Source organism: Harpia harpyja, chromosome 4 (genome assembly GCF_026419915.1).
Source record: "Harpia harpyja isolate bHarHar1 chromosome 4, bHarHar1 primary haplotype, whole genome shotgun sequence".
Classification (NCBI taxonomy): domain Eukaryota; kingdom Metazoa; phylum Chordata; class Aves; order Accipitriformes; family Accipitridae; genus Harpia; species Harpia harpyja.
The window spans coordinates 56,468,210-56,489,932 of NC_068943.1; the positions used below are offsets into that span (position 1 = coordinate 56,468,210).

Below are 21,723 nucleotides of genomic sequence, written 5' to 3' on the forward strand. Positions count from 1 at the left end.
ATGCAGTACTATTTTGTAAGTGCTGGAGGACAACCACGTTTCCCTTCCTGGGTTTTTCACTTTTATGCTAGTCATATTTTAAATAGGCGAAGGGGACCAGGGAGAAGGGAGAAATGAATTACTGTCTGAATCTAGACTCCATTTTGAATGTCTGACTAGGCAGGGGCATATCTTTGCCCAAGCAATATTGAGCTTTTAACCGTACCAAATACTGCTTGGCTGCTGGCTTGCCTAAGAGCTAGTACTGCTAGGAGCTTCTAGCTCTGCCTGCAGAGTGCCTGTTAAACCCAGTTATACTACTGTCTACAGATGCCAAATACAGCCCATTGTGCTTGTCAAGTGTATTCACTCTGATGGGGTGTGTATTTCCCTGGTATTTTGATTTGCAAAACAGTTTGATTGAATGAGATATGTTTCATTTTTCCCAAGAGAATTAAGGAATATATACCTCTCTAAATTATTACTTTGCTACTGGAGATGTCTTAAAAGCATTGTGTTTTTCCCAAAACCATCATTATTACTTGCTATGTTACAAGCTGTCAGAGCTGGTTTATCAGAGCCGTGATGTACATTCTTTTGCAATCTCATATTGGTAGTCAAGTTTTGTTACTATCATGAAGAGCGTCAAAGAAAAGATCCAGACATTTTAGGTCCCAGATCCAGAAAATGTCATACTTTAGGAACATGGTTTAGGTACATGCCTAAAGATAGCGTTGTGCCTACACATAGTTCATGAATCACCTCCACGGCCACAGGCGCACAGTGTTACAGGAAAAAATTATTTGGCTTAACATTTATCCCTACTGGTTCACACAGTGACAAGAACAGAGAGGTGTACAATTACCTCGACTTATATTCAGCTAATGAGTTGCTGCTGCTTTCCACTCAACTTCTTGTGGAGACAAAACATCATCAGGAACTTTTAGATTGTTGCTTCTGTGCCCTTTCTTAGCAGTAGGAAATGACCTGATTTTCCAAGATACACAGTTGTATGCCTAAAACGTTTCTAATCACCGTGAATGATCATGGTAAAGAGCAATCCCAAAGCAGTAGTCTCAGAATCGTGTGCTCTTGTCCTTGTGGGGGACTTTAACTTTCCAGACATCTGCTGGAAATACAACACAGCAGTGAGTAAACAATCTAGGAGGTTCCTGGAGTGTGTGGAAGATAACTTCTTGACACAGCTGGTGGGTGAGCCAACCAGGGGAGGAGCCTTGCTAGACCTGTTGTTTACGAGCAGGGAAGGACTGGTGGGAGGTGTGATGGTTGGAGGCCGTCTTGGGCTTAGTGACCATGAAATGGTAGAATTTTCAATTCTTGGTGAGGCAAAGAAGGTGGTCAGCAAAACCACCACTATGGACTTCCGGAGGGCTAACTTTGGCCTCTTCAAGGCACTGGTTGAGAGAGTCCCTTGGGAGACGGTCCTGAAGGGCAAAGGGGTCCAGGAGGGATGGACGTTCTTTAAGAAGGAAATCTTAATGGCTCAGGACCAGGCTATTCCCATGTGCCGCAAGTCAAACCGCCGAGGAAAACGACCGGCCTGGCTGAATGGGGAGCTTTTGCTAGGACTTAAGAAAAAAAGGAGAGTTTATAATCTCTGGAGGAAAGGGCGGGCAACTTGGGAGGAGTACAGGGATCTTGTTAGATCATACAGAGAGAAAATTAGAAAGGCGAAAGCTCAGCTAGAACTAAATCTGGCCACTATCGTAAGGGACAATGAAAAATGTTTTTACAAATATGTTAACAGTAAAAAGAATCCCAAGGAGAATATCTATCCTTTAATGGATACAGAAGGGAACGTAGCAACCAGAGATGAGGAAAAGGCCGAGGTACTTAATGCCTTCTTTGCCTCAGTCTTTAATAGAGAGTCCAGTCATCCTCAGGGTACTCCACCCCATGAGCTGGAAGGTAAGGATGAAGAGCATAACATACCCCCCTTAATCCAGAAGAAATTAGTTAGGGATCTGCTACACCATCTCTCTCAAATCTATGGGACCTGATGGGATCCATCCAAGAGTACTGAGGGAACCGGCAGAGGTCCTTGCCAAGCCACTCTCTATCATCTATCAGCGTTCCTGGTCAACAGGGGAGGTCCCAGAGGACTGGAGGCTTGCCAATGTGACTCCCATTTATAAGAAGGGCCGGAGGGAGGATCCGGGGAACTACGGGCCTGTCAGCCTGACCTCGGTACCGGGAAAGATTATGGAACGGTTTGTCTTGAGAGCACTCACACGGCAGCTCCAGGATAAGAGGGGGATCAGGCCCAGTCAGCATGGGTTTACGAAAGGCAGGTCCTGCTTGACCAACCTGATCTCCTTCTATGACCAGGTGACCCACCTAGTGGATGAGGGAAAGGCTGTCGATGTTATCTACCTTGACTTCAGCAAGGCCTTTGACACTGTCTCTCATGGCATACTCCTTGAGAAGCTGGCGTCTTGTGGCCTGGATAAGTGCAGTATTCACTGGGCGAAAAACTGGCTGGATGGCCGAGCCCAGAGGGTAGTGGTGAATGGGGTGAAGTCCAGTTGGCGGCGGGTCACGAGTGGTGTTCCCCAGGGCTCGGTGTTGGGCCCTGTTCTGTTTAATATCTTTATCAATGATCTGGATGAGGGGATTGAGTGCACCCTCAGCAAGTTTGCAGACAACACCAAGTTGGGAGGCAGGGTCGATGTGCTTGAGGGTAGGGAGGCTCTACAAAGAGATCGGGACAGGCTGGATCAATGGGCTGAGGCCAATTGTATGAAGTTTAACAAAACCAAGTGCCGGGTCCTGCACTTCGGTCACGGCAACCCCATGCAGGCTTGGGGAAGAGTGGCTGGAAAGCTGCCCGTCAGAGAAAGACCTGGGCGTGCTGGTTGACAGCCGGCTGAATATGAGCCAGCAGTGTGCCCAGGTGGCCAAGAAGGCCAATCGCATCCTAGCCTGTATCAGGAACAGTGTGGCCAGCAGGAGCAGGGAGGTGGTTGTTCCCCTGTACTCGGCACTGGTGAGGCCGCACCTCAAGTACTGTGTTCAGTTTTGGGCCCCTCACTACAGGAAAGACATTGAGCTGCTTGAGCGTGTCCAGAGAAGGGCAACCAAGTTGGTGAGGGGCCTTGAGCACAAGTCTTATGAGGAGCGGCTGAGGGATCTGGGGTTGTTCAGTCTAGAAAAGAGGAGGCTGAGGGGAGACCTTATCGCTCTACAACTACCTGAAGGGGGGTTGTAATGAGGTGGGTGTTGTTCTCTTCTGTCAGGTGTCTGGAGATAGGACAAGAGGAAATGGCCTCAAGTTGAGGCAAGGGAGATTTAGGTTAGATATTAGGAAAAATTTTTTTACTGAGAGGGTTGTCAAACATTGGAATGGGCTGCCCAGGGAAGTGGTTGAGTCACCATCCCTGGAGGTATTCAAAAAGCGAGTGGACAGGGTACTCCAGGGCATGGTTTAGGGGGCATGGTTAATGGTTGGACTTGATGATCTTGAAGGTCTTTTCCAACCGAAATGATTCTATGAAATGTTAAAGTTCTTATGTGTATTTTCTAAACTGAAAGGCATAACCTTCATCTGAGTGTGACAAATCACAGGTCGTATACTTCAATATTAGGAAAGAAAATGTAGGAGAAAAAATAGACACTGTTTTCTTACTCAGTCCATTACATAAAGATTTATATATTCTTATTATACAGTAGTGAAAAAGCCAATTATAGTGTACAAAGACTGGCCTGAAATTTTTCAGCTATTACTGTGAGGTTTTTTAAAGTCTGGCCTCCAGCCTATCATCAGTGAACTTCACAGTTAACACGCGGAAAAACAAAATGGCGGGTGGTTCAGAGGTCTTGTTTCAAGCTAGTTAAAAATACTCATTCACTACATTAGGAAAAAAATTTTGTCAGAATCATCAGAAGCAAGTTTTTTGAAAGAAATCAAAGGCTAGAAATGAAAACAAAGGCTTATAAATGTTTTAGAACTATAAAATTTGCCAAGAAAAAGCAACAGTGAAAGTTAAAAAACTATAATAAATTCAGGTACTGGTTTCATCTGTTAACTACAATAGTTTTAACTATATGCTCTACCATTAAAAAACACCAATCCACAGATTTTCAGGGACTTGCTAAATTTCAGGCCTGATTCATGAAAGCTTCTATTTTCAGGAAAGCATTTGCATGTAATCATTCTGATTCCAATGGGATTCATGGACATGATTAAAGTTAAGAATGGCTTAATTGTTTTTTTCTCAAAATAGATGGATTAAATGAAAAAAGGAATCTCAAAGCAAATAGCAACACCAGCCTACCATGAAACTGATAGCTGTTCCTCTTTCTGTATTATGAGAAATTGAAATATAGACTTGATCTGGCAGTATTGTAATGTAAGTTTACCCCTGGCTTAGGGAAGACAATCAGACCAGTAATGGCCAGTGAATGCAATGTGAATGGATCGAAGCCCAGTAAATCAAATTCAGGTCTAGTATCTTGCCTCAATAACGCGTAACACTTTTTTTCAGTAAAGTGGTTCATCAGTTTGCTATCTAATGAATAACTTCTCTTTCATTTCCTTGGTTCTTATAGATGAGACGAAATCTTCAGCTGTAGCCAGCCTGTCATCATCAGAAGCAGCAGAGCTGAGTGAGGATAAAGGTACAGATTGTAAATGGTGTTTCAAAATATCCAGTCCCAAGAGGACATTTCATAAAGCCTTATTTTCCTTTGTCTGGAAATGGCCAAAATCACGGTTAAACAATACAGAAATAGGTAATTGCTTAGATTTTCATTTACAAGTGTCTTTCTAATGAAGTACTTGGCACCAGCTGTTGTGCTGGTAGGAGAGATGCTGTGAATTCCTAAATCCCCTTGTTACAGAGGTAATACTAAAATATCATACATGACATATCAGAAATAAGCCCAAAGCTTGGGCTCGCTGGGGCAACTCACAGGCGTAAACTTAAGCGTGCACATCTATCTTGGCAATATTAGCTCCCTATTTGGTGCTCTCCTGACAGGGAAAAAGAAAAACACAATAGCTATAAACACATCAAGAGGAGACAGGAGGAGATGAAGTCATAATTGAGAGGGAGAAAGCAATGTTTATCTTGTGCAGACTGTGCTGGGCACTCAGATCATTTAGTTTGTGATAAATATTTAAAAGTGTCACAGGGCCAAATGACAGGGAGTTTAGGAAACAAGAAAGAGAGATGATCTAATTTAAATGTTTCAAGCTGAGATTTTTCCTGTGGAGTTGTTGGTTTACAGATAGGAACCAGTGCACAGATGTACTGTTTTTGATACTCTTATGATATCACGCTATTAATTGCTTGTGCCAGTCTATGGTTTTTGGCATTTTTGTGGGGGTACGTCAGGAAAAAGCCTGGGTGATTTATAAAATGTTCGCTACTGGTAATTCAAAACAGGAGTTATGCTATCTATAATAAATACAGTCCATCAGTACAGCCTTCAAGGAAGACTAATAGAAAGTTTTAATGCATTTTACTGAGATAACATAATTATTAACGTCCATTAACTTATTTATTTTTAAAGATTTAATGTTTAATTCAGCGTCGCTGCTTGACTCTTCTCATTTTTCTAGATAAGTGTGACGGGGTGTGAGATTTTGCCCTTTTGTTCCGAAGACACATGCTAGAGAGCCCACATACTTACCTGATTATGAGTTCAAAGCCTTGTGCAGGTTGATTTAAGTGCTCTCTTAACTGATTGATTGATCCTGCAGGGAAAAAAACCACAAACCCTTCCTGGAGCCTGGCTTTTGCTTTTGATATCTTCACAGATTGAAGTCGTGGCAAGGCTAGTAGAAGGCAGAAATAGTGATAGATTCAGCCCCAACATAGTTGGTGATTGCCTGTCATTCATTTCTCTTTCCTTGCTGACATTTGGCCTGTGTATGTATCCTGTATCTATAAGATCCCCCATCAGATGTGTTTTTTATGTTTTGTAATGTGAGGGTCATGGTGAGGCTTTGGAGGTTTTTATTTTGCTGTCTGCAGTCTTACTGAAGATCCCAACATTTTGATATTGCTTTGAGTGCTTGTTCCTGACTATGAAGCCAGTGTCTTCTGATAAGCTTTTCAGTGACCATCTCAATGTGTAACCACTCCATTTTTTTGACCCATTGTATTAGTTGTCTCTTCTCAGGAAAGTAGCCATCTTAGTGGTGTAAGTCTCACTTTATCTGTAATACGCTAAGAGTATAGTGTTTTCCTCTCTTCTCTTGAGAGGTTGACAGAAGAGACAGTGCCCTGAGAAATCCAAAGGGCAGTTTCTCTTTGATGTCCAACCTCTCCTCAAAAGTAAGATGGGTAGCATCTGGTAGGGGAAAAGGAGTGAGACAGACTTTCCTCCATATATTTTGTTTGTAAAGTCTTACAACTAGAAAAAAGGAATGGTGGGGAAAAGAACATGTTTTGGGATTTGCTTGCTAGTTTTTTAAATGTAACCAAGAATATTGAACGATGAGGCCACCACATCTACCAGGCCATGGTTTTCACCCTTATTTCCATTAGTAGATTTTCAACTTTTCAGATTTTAGCTTTTGAGTCATTTTAAAATGAATACTAGTGTTACAAAAAACTTGCTACTGCTTGGGAAATGGCACTTTTACAAAATCCTGGCATTTCTGAAAACACCTGCTGCTTCCGAAATAAATTTCAGCCTTCAAATTGTTTGCCCACTGAGTTAACACAGCTAAAACCTGCCAGGTTCTGGAACATACTCATTTCTGTAGTTTATCTTCAACTAAATGAAGTGGATGTAAAGCATTTAAAGAAATTATGTTTTTCCAGTCCTTCACCTAATTACTGTGAAAGGAGATTTGTGGCAAGTAAGCCTAGGCTACGTATTCCCAAAATGCATAGTTTAAACCACTCAAAATAGTAGGTTTCCAAGCCTACTACGGAAGTATTGCAGTCTTTAAAATGTCAGTTTTTGTGAGCGCACCAAAAAAAGTATTTTGCCTCTAGTTAGAGTTGAGACTAGTAGTTTTTCTGCTTATTTTTTCTCATATTTCTGGGATTAGAATATAGCAAACACATTGAAACAGTTATTTATTGCTCTAAAATGTGGTGATATTCAAAACAGAGCACGTGCATCTCTGCTACGATGAAGTTCTAGTATTTTTGTTCTACCTGAGTCATCTTTATCAGATTTCTTTAAAGTAAAAGGGGAAGAATGGGAACATAAAAGAGGATGTTTCGTGATAAGTGTGTGGAACAATGCAGGAATCATGTTTTGCGGGACTCCAATTAAAATGAAAAACCTACTGTGAGATTACAAATCTCATATGAATGTGAAAGTGTATCTCTTCTGTTAGTCACAATAGAAGAGACACTGTCCAGAAAAAAAAAGTCCACATGGGCCCAGTTTGCATGTGGCCTTTGAGCAGACTGAGTTTTTTTGAGTGCTCTGTCTGTCCTCAGAAAAAAAGCAGCAGAACAGTCATATTGCAAGAATATCAAGATATTTGATGTTATGCTGTGGAGGTATCCTCTTATTCCACTCTGTGCCAAGTTTCTATTTCCACTGTCTGGAAATACCGCAAAGAAATGTTGCAATTTTACCCTTGAAAACTTGCATGCATAGCTATTAGCTCTTGGGGGGAGAGCTGCCATCTCTAGGCAGCACCTTCGTAGCGCTTCATTACTGTGCATATGGAAGTAGATCCTTTATACACAACGTATTTCAAGTTAGAGATGCTTCCCTTTATGAAGTGTAAGGGCAGAACAAAGTGCTTAAAGTAATTAATGTTTATGCAGCAGATAAAATACGTATCAGACAGGCTGCATTCAGTCTAGTATGCCTGTCCATACAAGATTGTGCTGGGACTGCAAACTCATTTTAAATGGACAATACTATATATAGCTGTGAATTCGTTTGAACCTGTGATTTCTTTTTGTGAAAAGAGTATGTGTGTGTGAGAGAGAGTTCTGCATCTCCATCTGAAGTTACCTGTCCTACCAATTACTGTTTAACCTGATTTAATGATAGGGCTTTCTGGTAGAAAAATGAAAAAAGGAATGGGCTTTAGTACAGGTGAAGAATGAACTTCCCATTATGCAATCATGGCAGTTTCTGTGCACAATACGCTGATTTTAATTCATTAGCACTTAATAAGAACTGAATTTTCATTTGAAGGTCAACTAAATTAAATCATATGCTAATTAATTTTAAAAATAAAGTAGTGATTAATTATTTCCAGGTGTTCACCAAAGTCTGTGCTCCTGTGGGAGTGCCATTTAAAGCAAGTCACTATTTTTCTACATTCTCTGAAATGGATTCAGATTCAGTCAGCTGGAGGGCTTATGTTGTCAGAAACAGAATTAGGTATATGCCTTGGCTAGGGCTTAGCCCTAAAAACTCACTTTGTGCAACCCAGAAGCCTGTAAGTATCCTCCCTGTAAAACATAATGGATATAAAATTCTTGTTTGGCCAGCTGCAGTTCTCACCATGGAAAAATCTTGATGTCCTAAAGACGTAAATGATTGAAAAGGGATAAACTGAAAGATAGAGCATTTCAAATGCAGGGGAGCTGTGCAAATGGATGTAAATTAGACATTGATAAGTGGGTGAAAAAGGTTGACTGAAAGGCCAATATGTTCAAAAAGAGGTGTTTAAAATCAGCTCTTAAGTATATATTAAGACATTTAAATGAACGACCTGATTTTCAGAAGTGCTGAGCACTCAGCAGCTACCAATGAAATGTTTTTACTTCACCCTTGGGCTATGATTAGACCTGGAAAATTTCAGCCTGAAAAATTTCAATTATAGGTAACTGAAAAAGAACCTTTTTAATGGAAGAGTTTCGACACCCCCAACCATAGCTGTGGCTCTGCATGCCAGCCACAGTGATAACGTTTTTCTCTCCCTTGGTTAGAAGGATTTCTATGAAAGCAAATTGGCTAACACAAGCTAAATGGTGTGGTTTGGTTTTTTTTTTTTAACCTACGTACATAACCATCACCATCCAACCAAGCGCCTATTCTCCTAACACCCTCCATAATGGCCATTTTGAGCTGTACATAATGTGGGTTATTCACTTTTCCTTTTAATCTGACCTATCTGTGCCATTGCGCATCCAGATGGGGTCCAGCCAATAAAATACTCGAGGTATTTCTGCTCTAGCCTTCACCAGTACAGGCAGCTGCCACAGCTAACACTAATCTACTTAGCTGGTTTATTTAGATCCTACTTATTTTTAAATATTAGCTGACCTGGAGCCATCCAGCTGCGCTCCCGTCAGTCCGATGCGAGCACCTACTCCTTCCATCTGTCCCCCTCAACCCTTACCTTCAGCTGTGTGGCATCTTCTCCTGGGAAGGGTCTAACTGAGGTGGCCAGGTTTTTCTCAGTTTTTTCCTTTCCCAGTGCCCTGTTCAACAGGCCCTGCCCCTGGCAGCAGCAGCAGGATGCCCATGGTTATCGTACCAGCTGCGCCTGAGATTTCTGTTGTGGACAGAAGGTGAGGTTAGAGGAGATGCTCTTCTGTCAGCTCGAAGGATGAGCGGGTGGGAGCATTACTCCGTGGACCCCACCTGTGGAGATGAACTGCCTGGTCTATTACCTGAACACTTGCAGAAATATCTCTACAGGTTGTTCCACCTAAAAAGATCTGTTTTACCAAGCCATATAAACTTGGGCTCCAATAAATCTAATCTGTCATAAAGATAGATTAAAATGAAATCTTGGTGGATATAAAAATAACATTTTAAAGTCAAAGCTCAAGAATATCTCCCTAACTTCTCATAAATCACCATTTTATAGTACTTCATTTTATCACATTTTTCTCAGTTTATGAGGCAAAAGAATACCCTAATCATGTGGCAGCCTCTGTGCACGCCATTACCTGTAATTTTAGACGCCTGCTTGATTTCTTTCACTCTGGAAATATTCCAGTCATTTTTCACAGTATCATGCTTAAAAAATAAAATGCACTGAACCTGTTTCTTTCGTAATGACCAGCTTTTTCCCTCTTTAATCTTCTTACAGCTTCCTAAAACATGGTGATTTATCTATGCTGTGTGCAGGACCCAGGTGTGTTGCACATTAGAAACAACTCAGTAAATAAGCCACACAGAGAGTAGCTGGAGAAGTGAATTTTAAAAGATCATTAAAACCACTTAACATTCAGATCTTACCATTTCTCCTCTTCCTTAGCATTTGCAAAATTTTGTTTGAGCAGCGTTGCTTTATACAGTCAAAAAAAATATGAATGGCATGGAAAAGCATGGGGGTTTATGCAGCATTTAAACAAAATAGTGTCTGATTATTGGCAGGAAGGGTAGGATTGATAGTTTATTGCAAGCTACATGGTTTTCTTGGAGCTGAATTCAACATATGGTTGATATATTGGAACAGTGAATATACTTGGGGAGTATTCTGATCGGCTTACTTAAAGTCCAGATACTTGCTTCATGGGTTGTTAAAGGTCGGGGCTAATTCCCAGGTGCATTCAACCATGCAGCCCCACGAGACAGTTGTTTCAAAACAATGGAGGGGTGCAGATTCAAGCGTCCCTGATGTGGACACTGTCACTGCAGCCACCAAGTAAAAGCAGGTTTGAAGGATCCAAGGCATGCTCAGACTTCAATGAGCACTTCAATGCTTGATGTGCAGTAGACAAAAGTGACCTATCTTTGGTTCATTTATGTCCTTAAGTGTTGTGTTTGGTTCATTCATGTGTGATCAATGATTACATTAGGAACTGTGCTCCAGTGTAGTATCAGAAACACTGATTATTTTCAGTCCTGCCTGGAGGAATGTTAACCTTTACAGTCCCAATTTATGGTTACCCAAGGTAAATAGTGCCCAGCATGTGTTATCAAAAAACTAAGCATACTGTGCTGCAAAATAGTATCCTGACTTGGATTCTCTGGTACGACTTAACAGATAAGTAGCAGTGTTACGAGAAGACTAACACTGCTTTATGCCATTTAAAAAATCAGAGTTAGTTCCCTAGCCAATTAGAGATGAACAAAGGCTTTAGGGATGGCCAGAGCTTTTGCAGACCCTGGAATCGTTTAGGACTGTGATACTGGCTTCTGCCCAGTTGCATAAGGCTCCAAAGGGCTAAGCGAGCACAGAGGACCAGCTGAGCCCGAGCAATACCGCTACCCTGCTGAAAACTTGCATGCAGAAAGTAGTATATCATCAGCATTTGTGGGATTCCCACCACTGCTTGCCAGCTGAAATGGAGGTGGCACTCTTGCCTTGTATCCAATTTGGGAACAGCTTTTATTGACTGGTGCATTTGGTCTTACACTTTCACTCTTGCTTAGTTCAGATTTTCTTCATAAAACTGTGTTTATTCCTTTATTTTATTCTTGTTAATCCTAAAAGTAAATCTGTCTTTGGACATTTTGGCTTGAATATTTGATCTAATATTTGCATTTGAAAAGAAGAAATCTTTGATATGGTCTTGACCTTAAAGATTTTGAAACTCAGAATCTGCATACTAATGGAAAGACTGATTTCTGCTGCTGAAATAAGAGCAGTGGACTCTTACAGCTAGGCCGTAAGTCCTGACCATGTTCTGCTCTTTTCTGAAACATGCTTTACAAAAAATAACTTGTGCAAAATTATCATTGTGTATTGCCTGGGATAATTTGGAATTCTGTGCAATTAAATTGCTTTCTTGAACCGCGGAACAATTAGAAAACTGTATATGACAAAAATGGAAGCTTAACACAAAATTACAGTCCTGTAAGAATAAACCGTGCAGAGCCAGCTATGGGAATGTGTGAAGATGTGCCAAATAGCATAGGTGGTCTCTAGCCATGGTGCCTAATGCTGGCACTCAGCGCAGCTGCAGGGTCAGACTGCCAGCTGTGCCAAAGGGTGGGAGTAGCGACAACTCCCCACGCTGTGTGATAACTGTAGTTTGCCATAAGCTATGTGATGCTCCATAACAAACAGCAGTGTGATGGGGCACATACATCAGCCAAGCACGAGGCTCCTTAAACTCCATTTGTTATTATTGACCAAAGTGCGTAGTTGTTCCTCTGATGCTGGGGATTGATTTTTGCATGAAATTGGAGTCATTCCTCATTCTGGGAGAAAAGGTGGCACCTGTGAACTGAGATTAAAGGCACAGGTCTTGGAGTATGAACTACTGTGCAATAGGTATAGGATAAGATAGCTCTAAGGGTCCGATGGGACAGAGCCACGTGCATCTCTTCCACCCGTAGTAGGTAATATCACAGTTTATCATTACTTTTGGCTGTTTGAAGGGCTGCATGGTATTTAAGGCAGAGGACTTCTGATTCCAGCTTCGTCAGTACAGTTCTTTTTACAAACTTGCAACTAAATCATACAGAAAAAGATTATATTAAATTAGGATATGGGGCTACATGTGGTACAGATCTTGGCTTGTTTGATATCCTGAAAGCTTTGTCAAAAACTTAAGCAAAGGCAGAATTTCACTCAATGGGTTTAAAGTTTGCTTGAAAAATTCCCTACAGATTTTTAGTGCCATTCCCATTTATACCAAGAGGTCCTTCAACTCGCTTTATGATTAAACTTGGAATTTGATGAAATTCTCATTTATTTTTGCTCTGATTTGGGCTGATAGGGTAATCCCTTGTAACTCATAGCACAATGTGGTATCCTAGTATGAAAGGCCAGCGCAGTGGTCCAGCTGATAGTAGTGACTAGCGTTTTAAGTCCACAGTAGGGTGAAAAAAAGTGCACCAAGGGCAAATTTTAGTAAATTGTACATCAGTGAGATATTCTGCTTTCAAACTTGGATTTATAAACTTATTGTCATGCCATGAAAGAAGTAAGAAGCTGTGCAGGTAATTAAATATTTGCCTTGGGGGATTATTTGCAGTTAATTAAAGCCACACACTTTCATTGCATACCTTTTCTACAGATTATTAAATTTGGATCAGATGTTAACAACCGAGCTTTCTCACTTATCTATCAGAGATTATTCTTGGCAAGTTTCAGGAACAGAGTTTTACAGGGGCATCCTTTGGTATATTGTAAGATTTCCTCTGCTATATTGTAGAAAGAGACCTTGCAGCAGTAGAGCCATAACAGGACTGTCATAGCGTAATTTAGTATCATGCACCATAGATCTTTTGGCACTATTACTTAAGTTTTCCATCTAGAAGCATTTCAGAAAATGTTTCACTCTGGAACACAAATACCAATTATCTGTTACCATTGTTATGACCTCAAGTGTACTTACCCCTGTAGTTTGCAGAATTGTCCAGTTAGATCAGTGGTGGTTTTTTAACAAGGCTCAAACAGAGCTCCTTATCCAGTGAAAGCTGTGTTATGCAGATGAGCAGAACTAAAATGGGTGGCTGTGTTGCTGTGATTTCCTGACTGTGGTGGAATAATGTATTTCTCCATCCCCATGCAAAAACTAAGGAGTGGCTGTTGTCAGAAAATGTCATTCGACACAACAAAATAATGCCCTGTGTTTATGAAGACTGCAGATAGGATAGCGATTGGACTTACATCGTCTAATTTAAACCTCACTGTGCCACTGGTTCAAGGTACAGCTTTGGGCAGTTTGTTTTGCTGGTCTCCCCTAAAAGGAAAAACAGTCTTGGCCACGGTAATGACCTTGGGAGTTCTGTCACCAAGTGAAATGAGGCTAGGATTTGCACTGGGATTTATAGGACTTAATGTTTGTCAAGCTTGTGGAAGTCCAACCATGAAAAGTGTTGGCATTGTTCTAAATAAATAAGAAATCACTTTATTTATCAAGTAGGTGGTTCGTGCTGTTTCTCATAGCTTTGTGCCACTCTGTTCATTAGAAATAAAATTCTCAGTAGCGCTGCTGATTATTCTTACATGTCCTTTCTTGCCAGCTCCTTGTTTAAGGTTTGTACTGCAGGCAAAAAACTGCTCAGTAAGTGTACAGATTTTGAAATCAATTTGAATAATTGAAACCCATGAGTATACTTTTGTAGTATATAAGTCTGTAGTTAAAAAGATAGAAAATCTGTCAGCATATCAGAATGCCAGATATGAAGCTGGCACCTAAGGGCTACCTGTGTCTGAAGTAACTACCAGACTTTTCCAGCATGAAAACCGCTGCAGGATTTGTTTGTTTGTTTGTTTGTTTGCTGTTTCCTCAGACTCCCTGAAAGACTCCAAAGGCACACGGGAGAGTGACCCAGTGCATCCTGTGGGATGTGAACAAGAGCAAGCTGAAGGTAAAGTTTTGTATCAAAATTCTTTAAGACAGAGATAATGAACCAGTTGGGAACCTTAGTTCCTCCAGTTTCAGCATCCAGTGGGTTTCAGCCTGACCTCTGCTACCTTAAGAAAATGCTGTCGGCTAATAGAGGTTGTGTGCCAACCAGCTGTGGTGCAGTAATCTCTGGTGTTGCTGGAAAAGACACACATCTCCAAATATGTGGGTTTAACCATATTGATCTCGGGTGCATAGCATTGTTATTATTGTCCTTCTTATTTTTTTGCTGCTGTTGTTCTAAAAGCCTGTGGGGTGATTCTGTTCCTTCTGCTAAGTCAACTGTCAAGTGCGAGTGCTTTGCAACAGCTCCTATGAGAATCAGTGTGTCAAGGCTGAGCTACAAAAGAAAAAAAAAAAGTTGATTCAGGGTCAGTTTTGACCAGCCTTTTAACATACTTAATGCTTAGAGTTTGTTAAGTGATATTTTCACATATAAAATAAGTCCAACATTTTTTGTTTAAGAGAAAAAAAGCAGTACTTAGCTGAAAAGGACTGTGCTATATGTTAGGTTCATGTCCTGTTTTGACGAACTTGCCATTCATTGCCTGCACACAGCCATCGTGCTGATGTCATTTTCAATTTGTCTTGTTAACAGGACAACAGGATGTTTCTGCAGAGGAAGAGATGAAAACTGGGGCAGATTCCCAAAGCTCCTGCATGGAAATAGGAGGTACTGCACATACCTTGAAACCAAAGAGCAAGATTAACAGGCAAACCCGCTAGTTATTGCTCAGATATCAGTAGTGTTTAAGTTCCCTTTCTTTCTCCATGCCTACTAAGCTAAATCTGTGGAGCTGGATCTTCTTATGGTAACTCTAAATTCAATGCTGAGCAGGGGAGTATCCATGGATTCTCAGTGATAAAAGCTGACTTTTTAATGACTGTGACTGTTAAAGAAAGAAGTGAACATTGCATTTCTTATTCCTGATGACAAGCACTTCAGCCTTGTATGTTCAGAGCACTGAATGCTCTGTCCCCAGTCCAGCAAAACACTTGAGTACGTGTGTATCTGGGCTTGCGACGAGTCCCAGTAAAGGCCCATGCTTGGAACTAGACACGTGGGGTTTTTATGCTAAATCCCAGAAAGCTCAGCATCTTGGAGGATCAAGGCCTTGCTCTCAACTACAGCCCCTTGGATTTCCCTGAGACAGCTTTTGTGTCTCTACATTTGGGGAAAAAGATCCTTTTCCTCTGCCAGTGTTTTTAACAGGAATCTCTCTAGTGTATGTTAATCCTTTTATGTCCATTCTGAAAAGCTTTACTGTTCATCATCTTTTTATCAAATTTATTCAGAGCCATTGTTGAACCAAGAAGACACAACAGAAGTTGAGATACCTTTGATTCATGGTGCAGAGGAAAAAGAAGAAGAAGGAAAAGAAGAAGGAGGAGGTGAGACTACTTACAGATTGAGACAGAAAATGCTACTGGGCTCATGTTCTCCTTTTCTATTGTGAGGAAACATAGAAAGAGCACATAAAAGCTTGCTTCCCCCCCCCCCCAAGAAAAATCCTTTGTTGCCTATCCTCGAGTGTTGTTTTGATATATTGGACTTGTATTTATGTAGGAAAGTAAGTGCAAAAAAGTGCATGCTCATGTTCTTTAAAATAACTACTCTTCTCGTTGGTTTTCTGCAATAAAGTGCATAAGGCTGATGAAACAACCAATTTATGTCCATTTAAGTACCCTCTTGATCATGTTTGCTAGAAGCATCAAGAGTATTTACAATAAATGGGTATGATAATTATTTGCGAGGTCATTAATAGAGATTTAACTACTAATTAATTAAAACTAGGAATTCTAATAAAGAAACCAATATTTGGAGCAGGAACATAGAGTCTTGCTGAAGCAGTATTTTTTTCTGGGAGTAAAGTATTTAAATCCTTAGGAATGCTTTTGCAAAGAAATGTAGAAGTTTACTTCTGGGAACCCTACGTTCAGCTCACCATTTCTAACAGGCATGTGCTTATATAAAAAAATAACATATTATGTAAATAATTCTCTAATTGTAAAGTAACTGCAAGTTAATAATTATATGGTCATTTGTACAGCACAGGGATGAATTTTATAGTTCCAAATTGAAATGCAGACATGATTTTTATTGAAAATTCTGGTCAATACTAACTGTGTTGTCCTAATTATGAACTCCGTTTCCCAGTCACATTGACACCAGCTTAATTGCAAACCTATGTTAGCCATATTGACACTTTTCTTCACTGCAAACCCAGGTTAATAGAACCTCTTTGTTCATATACAGCTAAAAAACATTTCCTCTCCTTTTTTTTTTTGTTTTTTTTTTGTTTTATTGCCTATCCAGGTTGAAACTAATCACATCTCTCTATTATCAGTCATGTTAATGGTATCGGTTTTGTGCTTTATTACTGATGGTGAAAATAGAATTGATATAATCCTTACTTCAAATCCAGGTAAATGGTATTGCACTGCCTCAGTTGCAAATCCAGGTTATATAATACAAGCTCACTCTGATTGCAAATACCAAAGTCGTTATGTTAATTTCCTCCTAATAGAAATTATTTACATTTTATTTTATGCCTCATCAAAGGCAAGTTGGACAAAATGTACTTTCATTATTTGTACATTTCCTTCTCTTTAATACTTTAGTGTCCCCTACAGCTAGTGACTGTCATTTAGTTCTCAGTGGAGAGATTATATTTCACCATCTGTTCTACCTACTATTAAAATATGCAGCATTAAGGAAAGGAAGGTAATGTCAGAAAAGTGTTGTTCTTGGCACTTTCATTTTCCTGCCCCTGATTTAATAGGTTCAAGTACTAAGTAAGTAAAAGGTTCTTTCCAAACATTTTGGAAACATGTTCCTACCTGGGGGCTCAGGTATTGCTCCTGTGCAGGATTTGTCTAATCCAAAGCTCGTTGAATTTCATAGAAGGACTCTTATTGATTTAAGTCAGCTTTTGGTCAGTTCAATAAGAGGAGATGATGTGTTGAGTCTGCATGCAGAGTACAGCACTTATGTAACTGCATAGATATTCTGTTTAGCTTCTTCCAAACATACTGTCTGTGGGTCAGGGAAAATAAATGGGTGCTTTTTCAGGGTTTTGAGAAGGATAGGTAATTGAGGCCATGCTTTTTCAGGGTTTTGAGAACAAAAGGAAATTAAGGCTTTCCCTTGCTTTGTTTCATTCTTATGGGTATAAGAACAGGTAAAGCACCCTCAGTGCTCATCTTGCTAGATACTTCCTTTTCTGGTGGGCACATACTCTACCACATGAGTTTTGAAAGTTCACCACAAATCAAGGTGGATCTGGACAGAGAGGTAAAAAAGAAAATCAGCTGAAGTTCAGGCTGATAAAATAAGATATATTCCCCAAATAGAGACTCCTCTTAATGGGAAGGGATTACCTGGCATAAAACAAGGATTTAATATGTAACATTATTTCATGTAACCCAAGTGCTACCTCAGAAACTAATTCAGCTAAATAGTTTTCCAGCAGCATCTGCAGTACATTGGACATATGATGAAATGGCATATTTTTGTCTAAGAACATGTGGGGAAAAAAACTAACATGGGACTGCTAGTCCCATTAAATAGAAATACATGGATCTTAAGTGGTTTTGGCTTGTACTAGACCTATCTGCATAGCCAAACATAGCAACTACTGCACTGCAAACTACCTGGTCTTTCTGTTCCACATCTGATACTTTTTTTTGTGTTACCAAGCTCATCCTGGAGCAAAGGGTAGCACATAGCTGCCTCTCCTCTCTCTCCCTTGCCGGTGAGCCATTAGATTAATGGGAGTCATCTGTGACCTGTGCTGCCCCCAGCACTGGAGCTGTGGAAGCCACTAAATGGCCAACAAAGATCAAAGTCCCTTTTCTAACCTAAAGCTAGATTTCTGCTTAGTTACTGATTGCGGCTTTGAAGAGTGCTAGGAATTTTTTCAGTGATCTGGTTTTCCATTGAAAAATGACTGTTTCTTGCTGGTTTTGAGATGTGTCTCAGTTTTCACAAACTTCTGACAAACCATAGGTAAAGCTTCTGATCTAATTGTGCAAGTTTTACTACCAGTTCATCTCTGTGTTTTGGGGGATTTTAGGGTTTGCAGGGTCCTTTCTATATAGCTTATTTGGCTTCACAGCTCCAGGGTCATGCCATGGTGTGTATTACCAAGGAGTCACGGATCCTGGCACTTCCAAGGTTCTGGGGCTCCGGGAGCCCAGAGGAACGAAGAATCAAAGTCTTGGCAGTCTCACTATAGTTTCCCACTGCCAGCAGTAAGAAACAAGCCAGATTACCCTAAAGAATTTAACAATATAAGGCACCGTGTGTGTTTCATAAAAACCTGCTGTTGCCTTTTTCCAAAATCAGTAATAAAATATAGCATGTGCCAATTTAGTCCCTTTTTTCCTACTGTAACTTAAAGTTATGTATTACTATGGAGCAACTGAAGAAAAAAGGCAGATGCCTTTTTAATTTTTTTCCAGCTACTATAATGCACTCATTCTAGTTCACAAAAGAATAATGAAAATCTGTGTTTCTTATAAGATTAGGGAATATTCTCAAATCCTTTTAATAAAGCAGAGTAAGTGGTGATCACTGACCTATTTGCTGACTAGGTAAGTGTACACGCTTTTAATAGACTGTTCAGCGGTCCCTTTATATGTCTGCCTAATTTCTGCTGTAGCTAAGCCCAGTTTTGCTCAACAGTCTTTGTTATATGAATAGCTATGTAACTCTGTAGCCATCATTTTGTCTATTCTTCACTTAAACAGCTGGATTTCCAGGACATTCACCCATCTGTTCTTTAGCAAGAGATAATTTTATGGCATAATCTTGGAGAGAATTAAATATTCCAGAACCTGGAAGAAAAGGGCTCTCAATTTTTTATAGTTTCAGTCTCAGGCATTTATAGGATTTTACATGCATTGGTACAGTCGTAAATAATGTCAAAATAATGACTTTGTTTGATATGACATTGTGGCTACAGAGAAATGAAATACTTCTTGAGAAAGATCTTTTTGGACAAATCTGACATCTTTATTCTTGAGTCATGGCAATTGTAACTACCTTTTATTTCTCAACCAAACTTCTTTTCAGCTTCAAGTGGAGATGGATGAGACATTTTGGAAAAAAGGAGATTTTTAAAATCTTCCTTATATATCTTTAAAAAGATATTTTCTTTATGTTTGGAGAGAAAAGCATACAAAGATATTTTGGAGTGTTGTGGCTTCTGAAGATCTAGTATAAAGGCTCCAACTTCTTTTATTCAGTTGCCCAAAGAAGAAAGGAATAAATATCCCAAATCAGATACAGTGTATTTGGTCTTTGATAACAACCCATACTGAATGGATCAGATGACATTTTGGGGGCTGCTACAGAATAGTCTGGCCCTACATATGAAGTATATGTTTAAAATCTGCTTCTGACAGGTATTGATATTTGGCAAAGAAAAAAAAAAAGGTGCACCTTTGGACCTTTTGCAGAAATGCTAGAAATGCTGTGGAACCAGAAAATTGTGAACTGGTGTTTAAACTTGCATGTCTAAATCTCTAAGCTATGCAGAGACATGGGCTGTTGCAAAGCAAGTAGCTGGAAGTAGTTGGAGCTACGCAGTAACAAGATTATCACTGGAAAGCCAAAAAAGTTCCTTTATCCAGGAGATACCTTTAGGTTTTAAGAAGCCTCACTTTACATGCCTTTATTTTCTCGAGAACTTCACAAAACTCAGGTGAACTTTGCAGTTGCAATATCAGCCAGATGAGGAGTTTTTGTGACCAGATTCTGCTTGTCAGCCTGCTGTGGTCAATCTGTGGTGGTCTAAGGGCTGTTTGGTCTATATCTCCCAGTGCAAAGCACTTTGCTCTTCTGAAGTCATCATAGCTGTGGCAGAAAAGTATATCCAGGTAATTTCTATGCCTTGTGGAAGTAACAAAGGCCATAACTGTAGGCAGGGAAAAGAAACCTTTTAGCCTAGCAAAAGATTGCTTTTGGAAGGGGAGGCAGCACTTTTTTCCAAGTTTGCAAACAGTGTGTTGAACTTCGTGAATGCACTTAAAATGTCCTGCATAGGTATGGAATTGGGGTAGCTCTGTTAAAAGCTGAAGACAGGTGAGGCTGACCTGCCTGTGAGTGGCTCTGTGCGAGCATGTTCTGTGCTCCACTTGGATGTTGCAGCTTTCAGAAGAGGAGTGGGTTTTTTGGTCCCAGTGTCCGTGGTTATATTTATGGTGGCTTTGTCAGTTCTGAACTGGAAGGTCTCCAGGCTCTTATATCAGCAAAGGGTAGGTGATATCAGCAATTGCTTCACTAGTGGCAAGCGATCAGCAAGATTATTAGGAGGGAACATTGCTTCTGTGGACCAGCTTTGCTATTTCCATGTCCTCTTGCGGGCTGTCATGACCAGTGGTATGCACCAGCAGGACCATGGAGGTGATGGGGTTCATTCATTTTATAAGCACGGGCCGATGCAGAAATCATACCACATCAGGCAGCACATGCTGCCCAAAATGGTGTTCCTCCCTGGCTGTGAGAGAGGCAGCAAATGGGATGCAGACCCCCTGCAGGCCTTCCCTAAGGGAGCTGCCTGGGCCATGCTGTGCAGCACTGTGCCTTGGCAGGATGGGGTGGTTATTATACTGTCAGTAGTGTGCTCCAGATATTGATTTCAGTCTCCTGTGGGGAAAAAAGTCATATTTTTTTTCCGCCACAGAAGGAATCTGTTTCTTTTCATTACTCTCCATATATCAGATTCTAGCCTGAATGTATGTAAAAAATAGGTGGCGAAAGATCAATTTCAAGTTTTAATTATTTTTCATCTTTCAATGACAAGCGATATATTTTTTTTCTATATGTTTTTCTAATAAAAATTGGAAAAAGTAAGGAATTTTTCAGCTTAAACATTTTGCCTGCTCTCATAGTCACTTTATGTTATCAGGCTTGATGGTAAGGTACAAGACAAAAAGCCAAAAGGAAAGAAAAAAAAAAAAACAAGAAAAGGGAATACTTTAACAATGATAGTGTTTAAGGTTCATTGTGTGTATTTGATTGCTTTCCTCATTTCATTTTCAGTAAGCAGAATAGAAATACTATTATGAATCGGCAGGTTTTATTTTGTTTAAAAGTATCATCTCTTTGTTCTTGCTGAAAGTGTTGACAATGCGGCCTTTGTTTAGTTTAATTAACTCATGTTACAGTACTGAATTGAAACACATGCAGCATTAAAGCAAGTAAAATAATTTTTAGAACCCTTTCCCATATCCAGAAAATAAAAAGAAATTAAAAAAACAAATAAATCCTCTGAGAAGCTGGAGGAGAAACTGGATATTTTTTAATGGAATATTTTGAAGTGCCATTTTTGTTTTTATTTTCCATGGTAGGAATGCCAAAAAATATAGTCATGAAATCTCACTGAAAATTAGATGCTATGAAATCATTGTCCTCATGTGTTTATAATAGTATTACATGATGTTACATGTTTTGTACTTGTGAGCTACAAGGCTTAAAGAGCTTTAAGATACTGATAATGCCCTTTTAGCATATGAAAACTGGAAA

The 21,723-nt window shown here is 40.0% G+C and overlaps 1 protein-coding gene across 5 annotated transcripts in view; it reads left to right on the plus strand.

The window, feature by feature from the left end:
• Window positions 1-21,723, plus strand: part of MACROD2 (mono-ADP ribosylhydrolase 2) — a 918,876-nt gene that overhangs the window by 862,082 nt on the left and 35,071 nt on the right. For all 5 annotated transcript variants that reach the window (XM_052784123.1, XM_052784121.1, XM_052784124.1 and 2 more), the window contains 4 exons: window positions 4,549-4,617; window positions 14,077-14,154; window positions 14,791-14,865; window positions 15,489-15,584. In XM_052784123.1, the coding sequence (XP_052640083.1) occupies window positions 4,549-4,617; window positions 14,077-14,154; window positions 14,791-14,865; window positions 15,489-15,584 (318 nt within the window). The remainder of the gene's footprint in view (window positions 1-4,548; window positions 4,618-14,076; window positions 14,155-14,790; window positions 14,866-15,488; window positions 15,585-21,723) is intronic.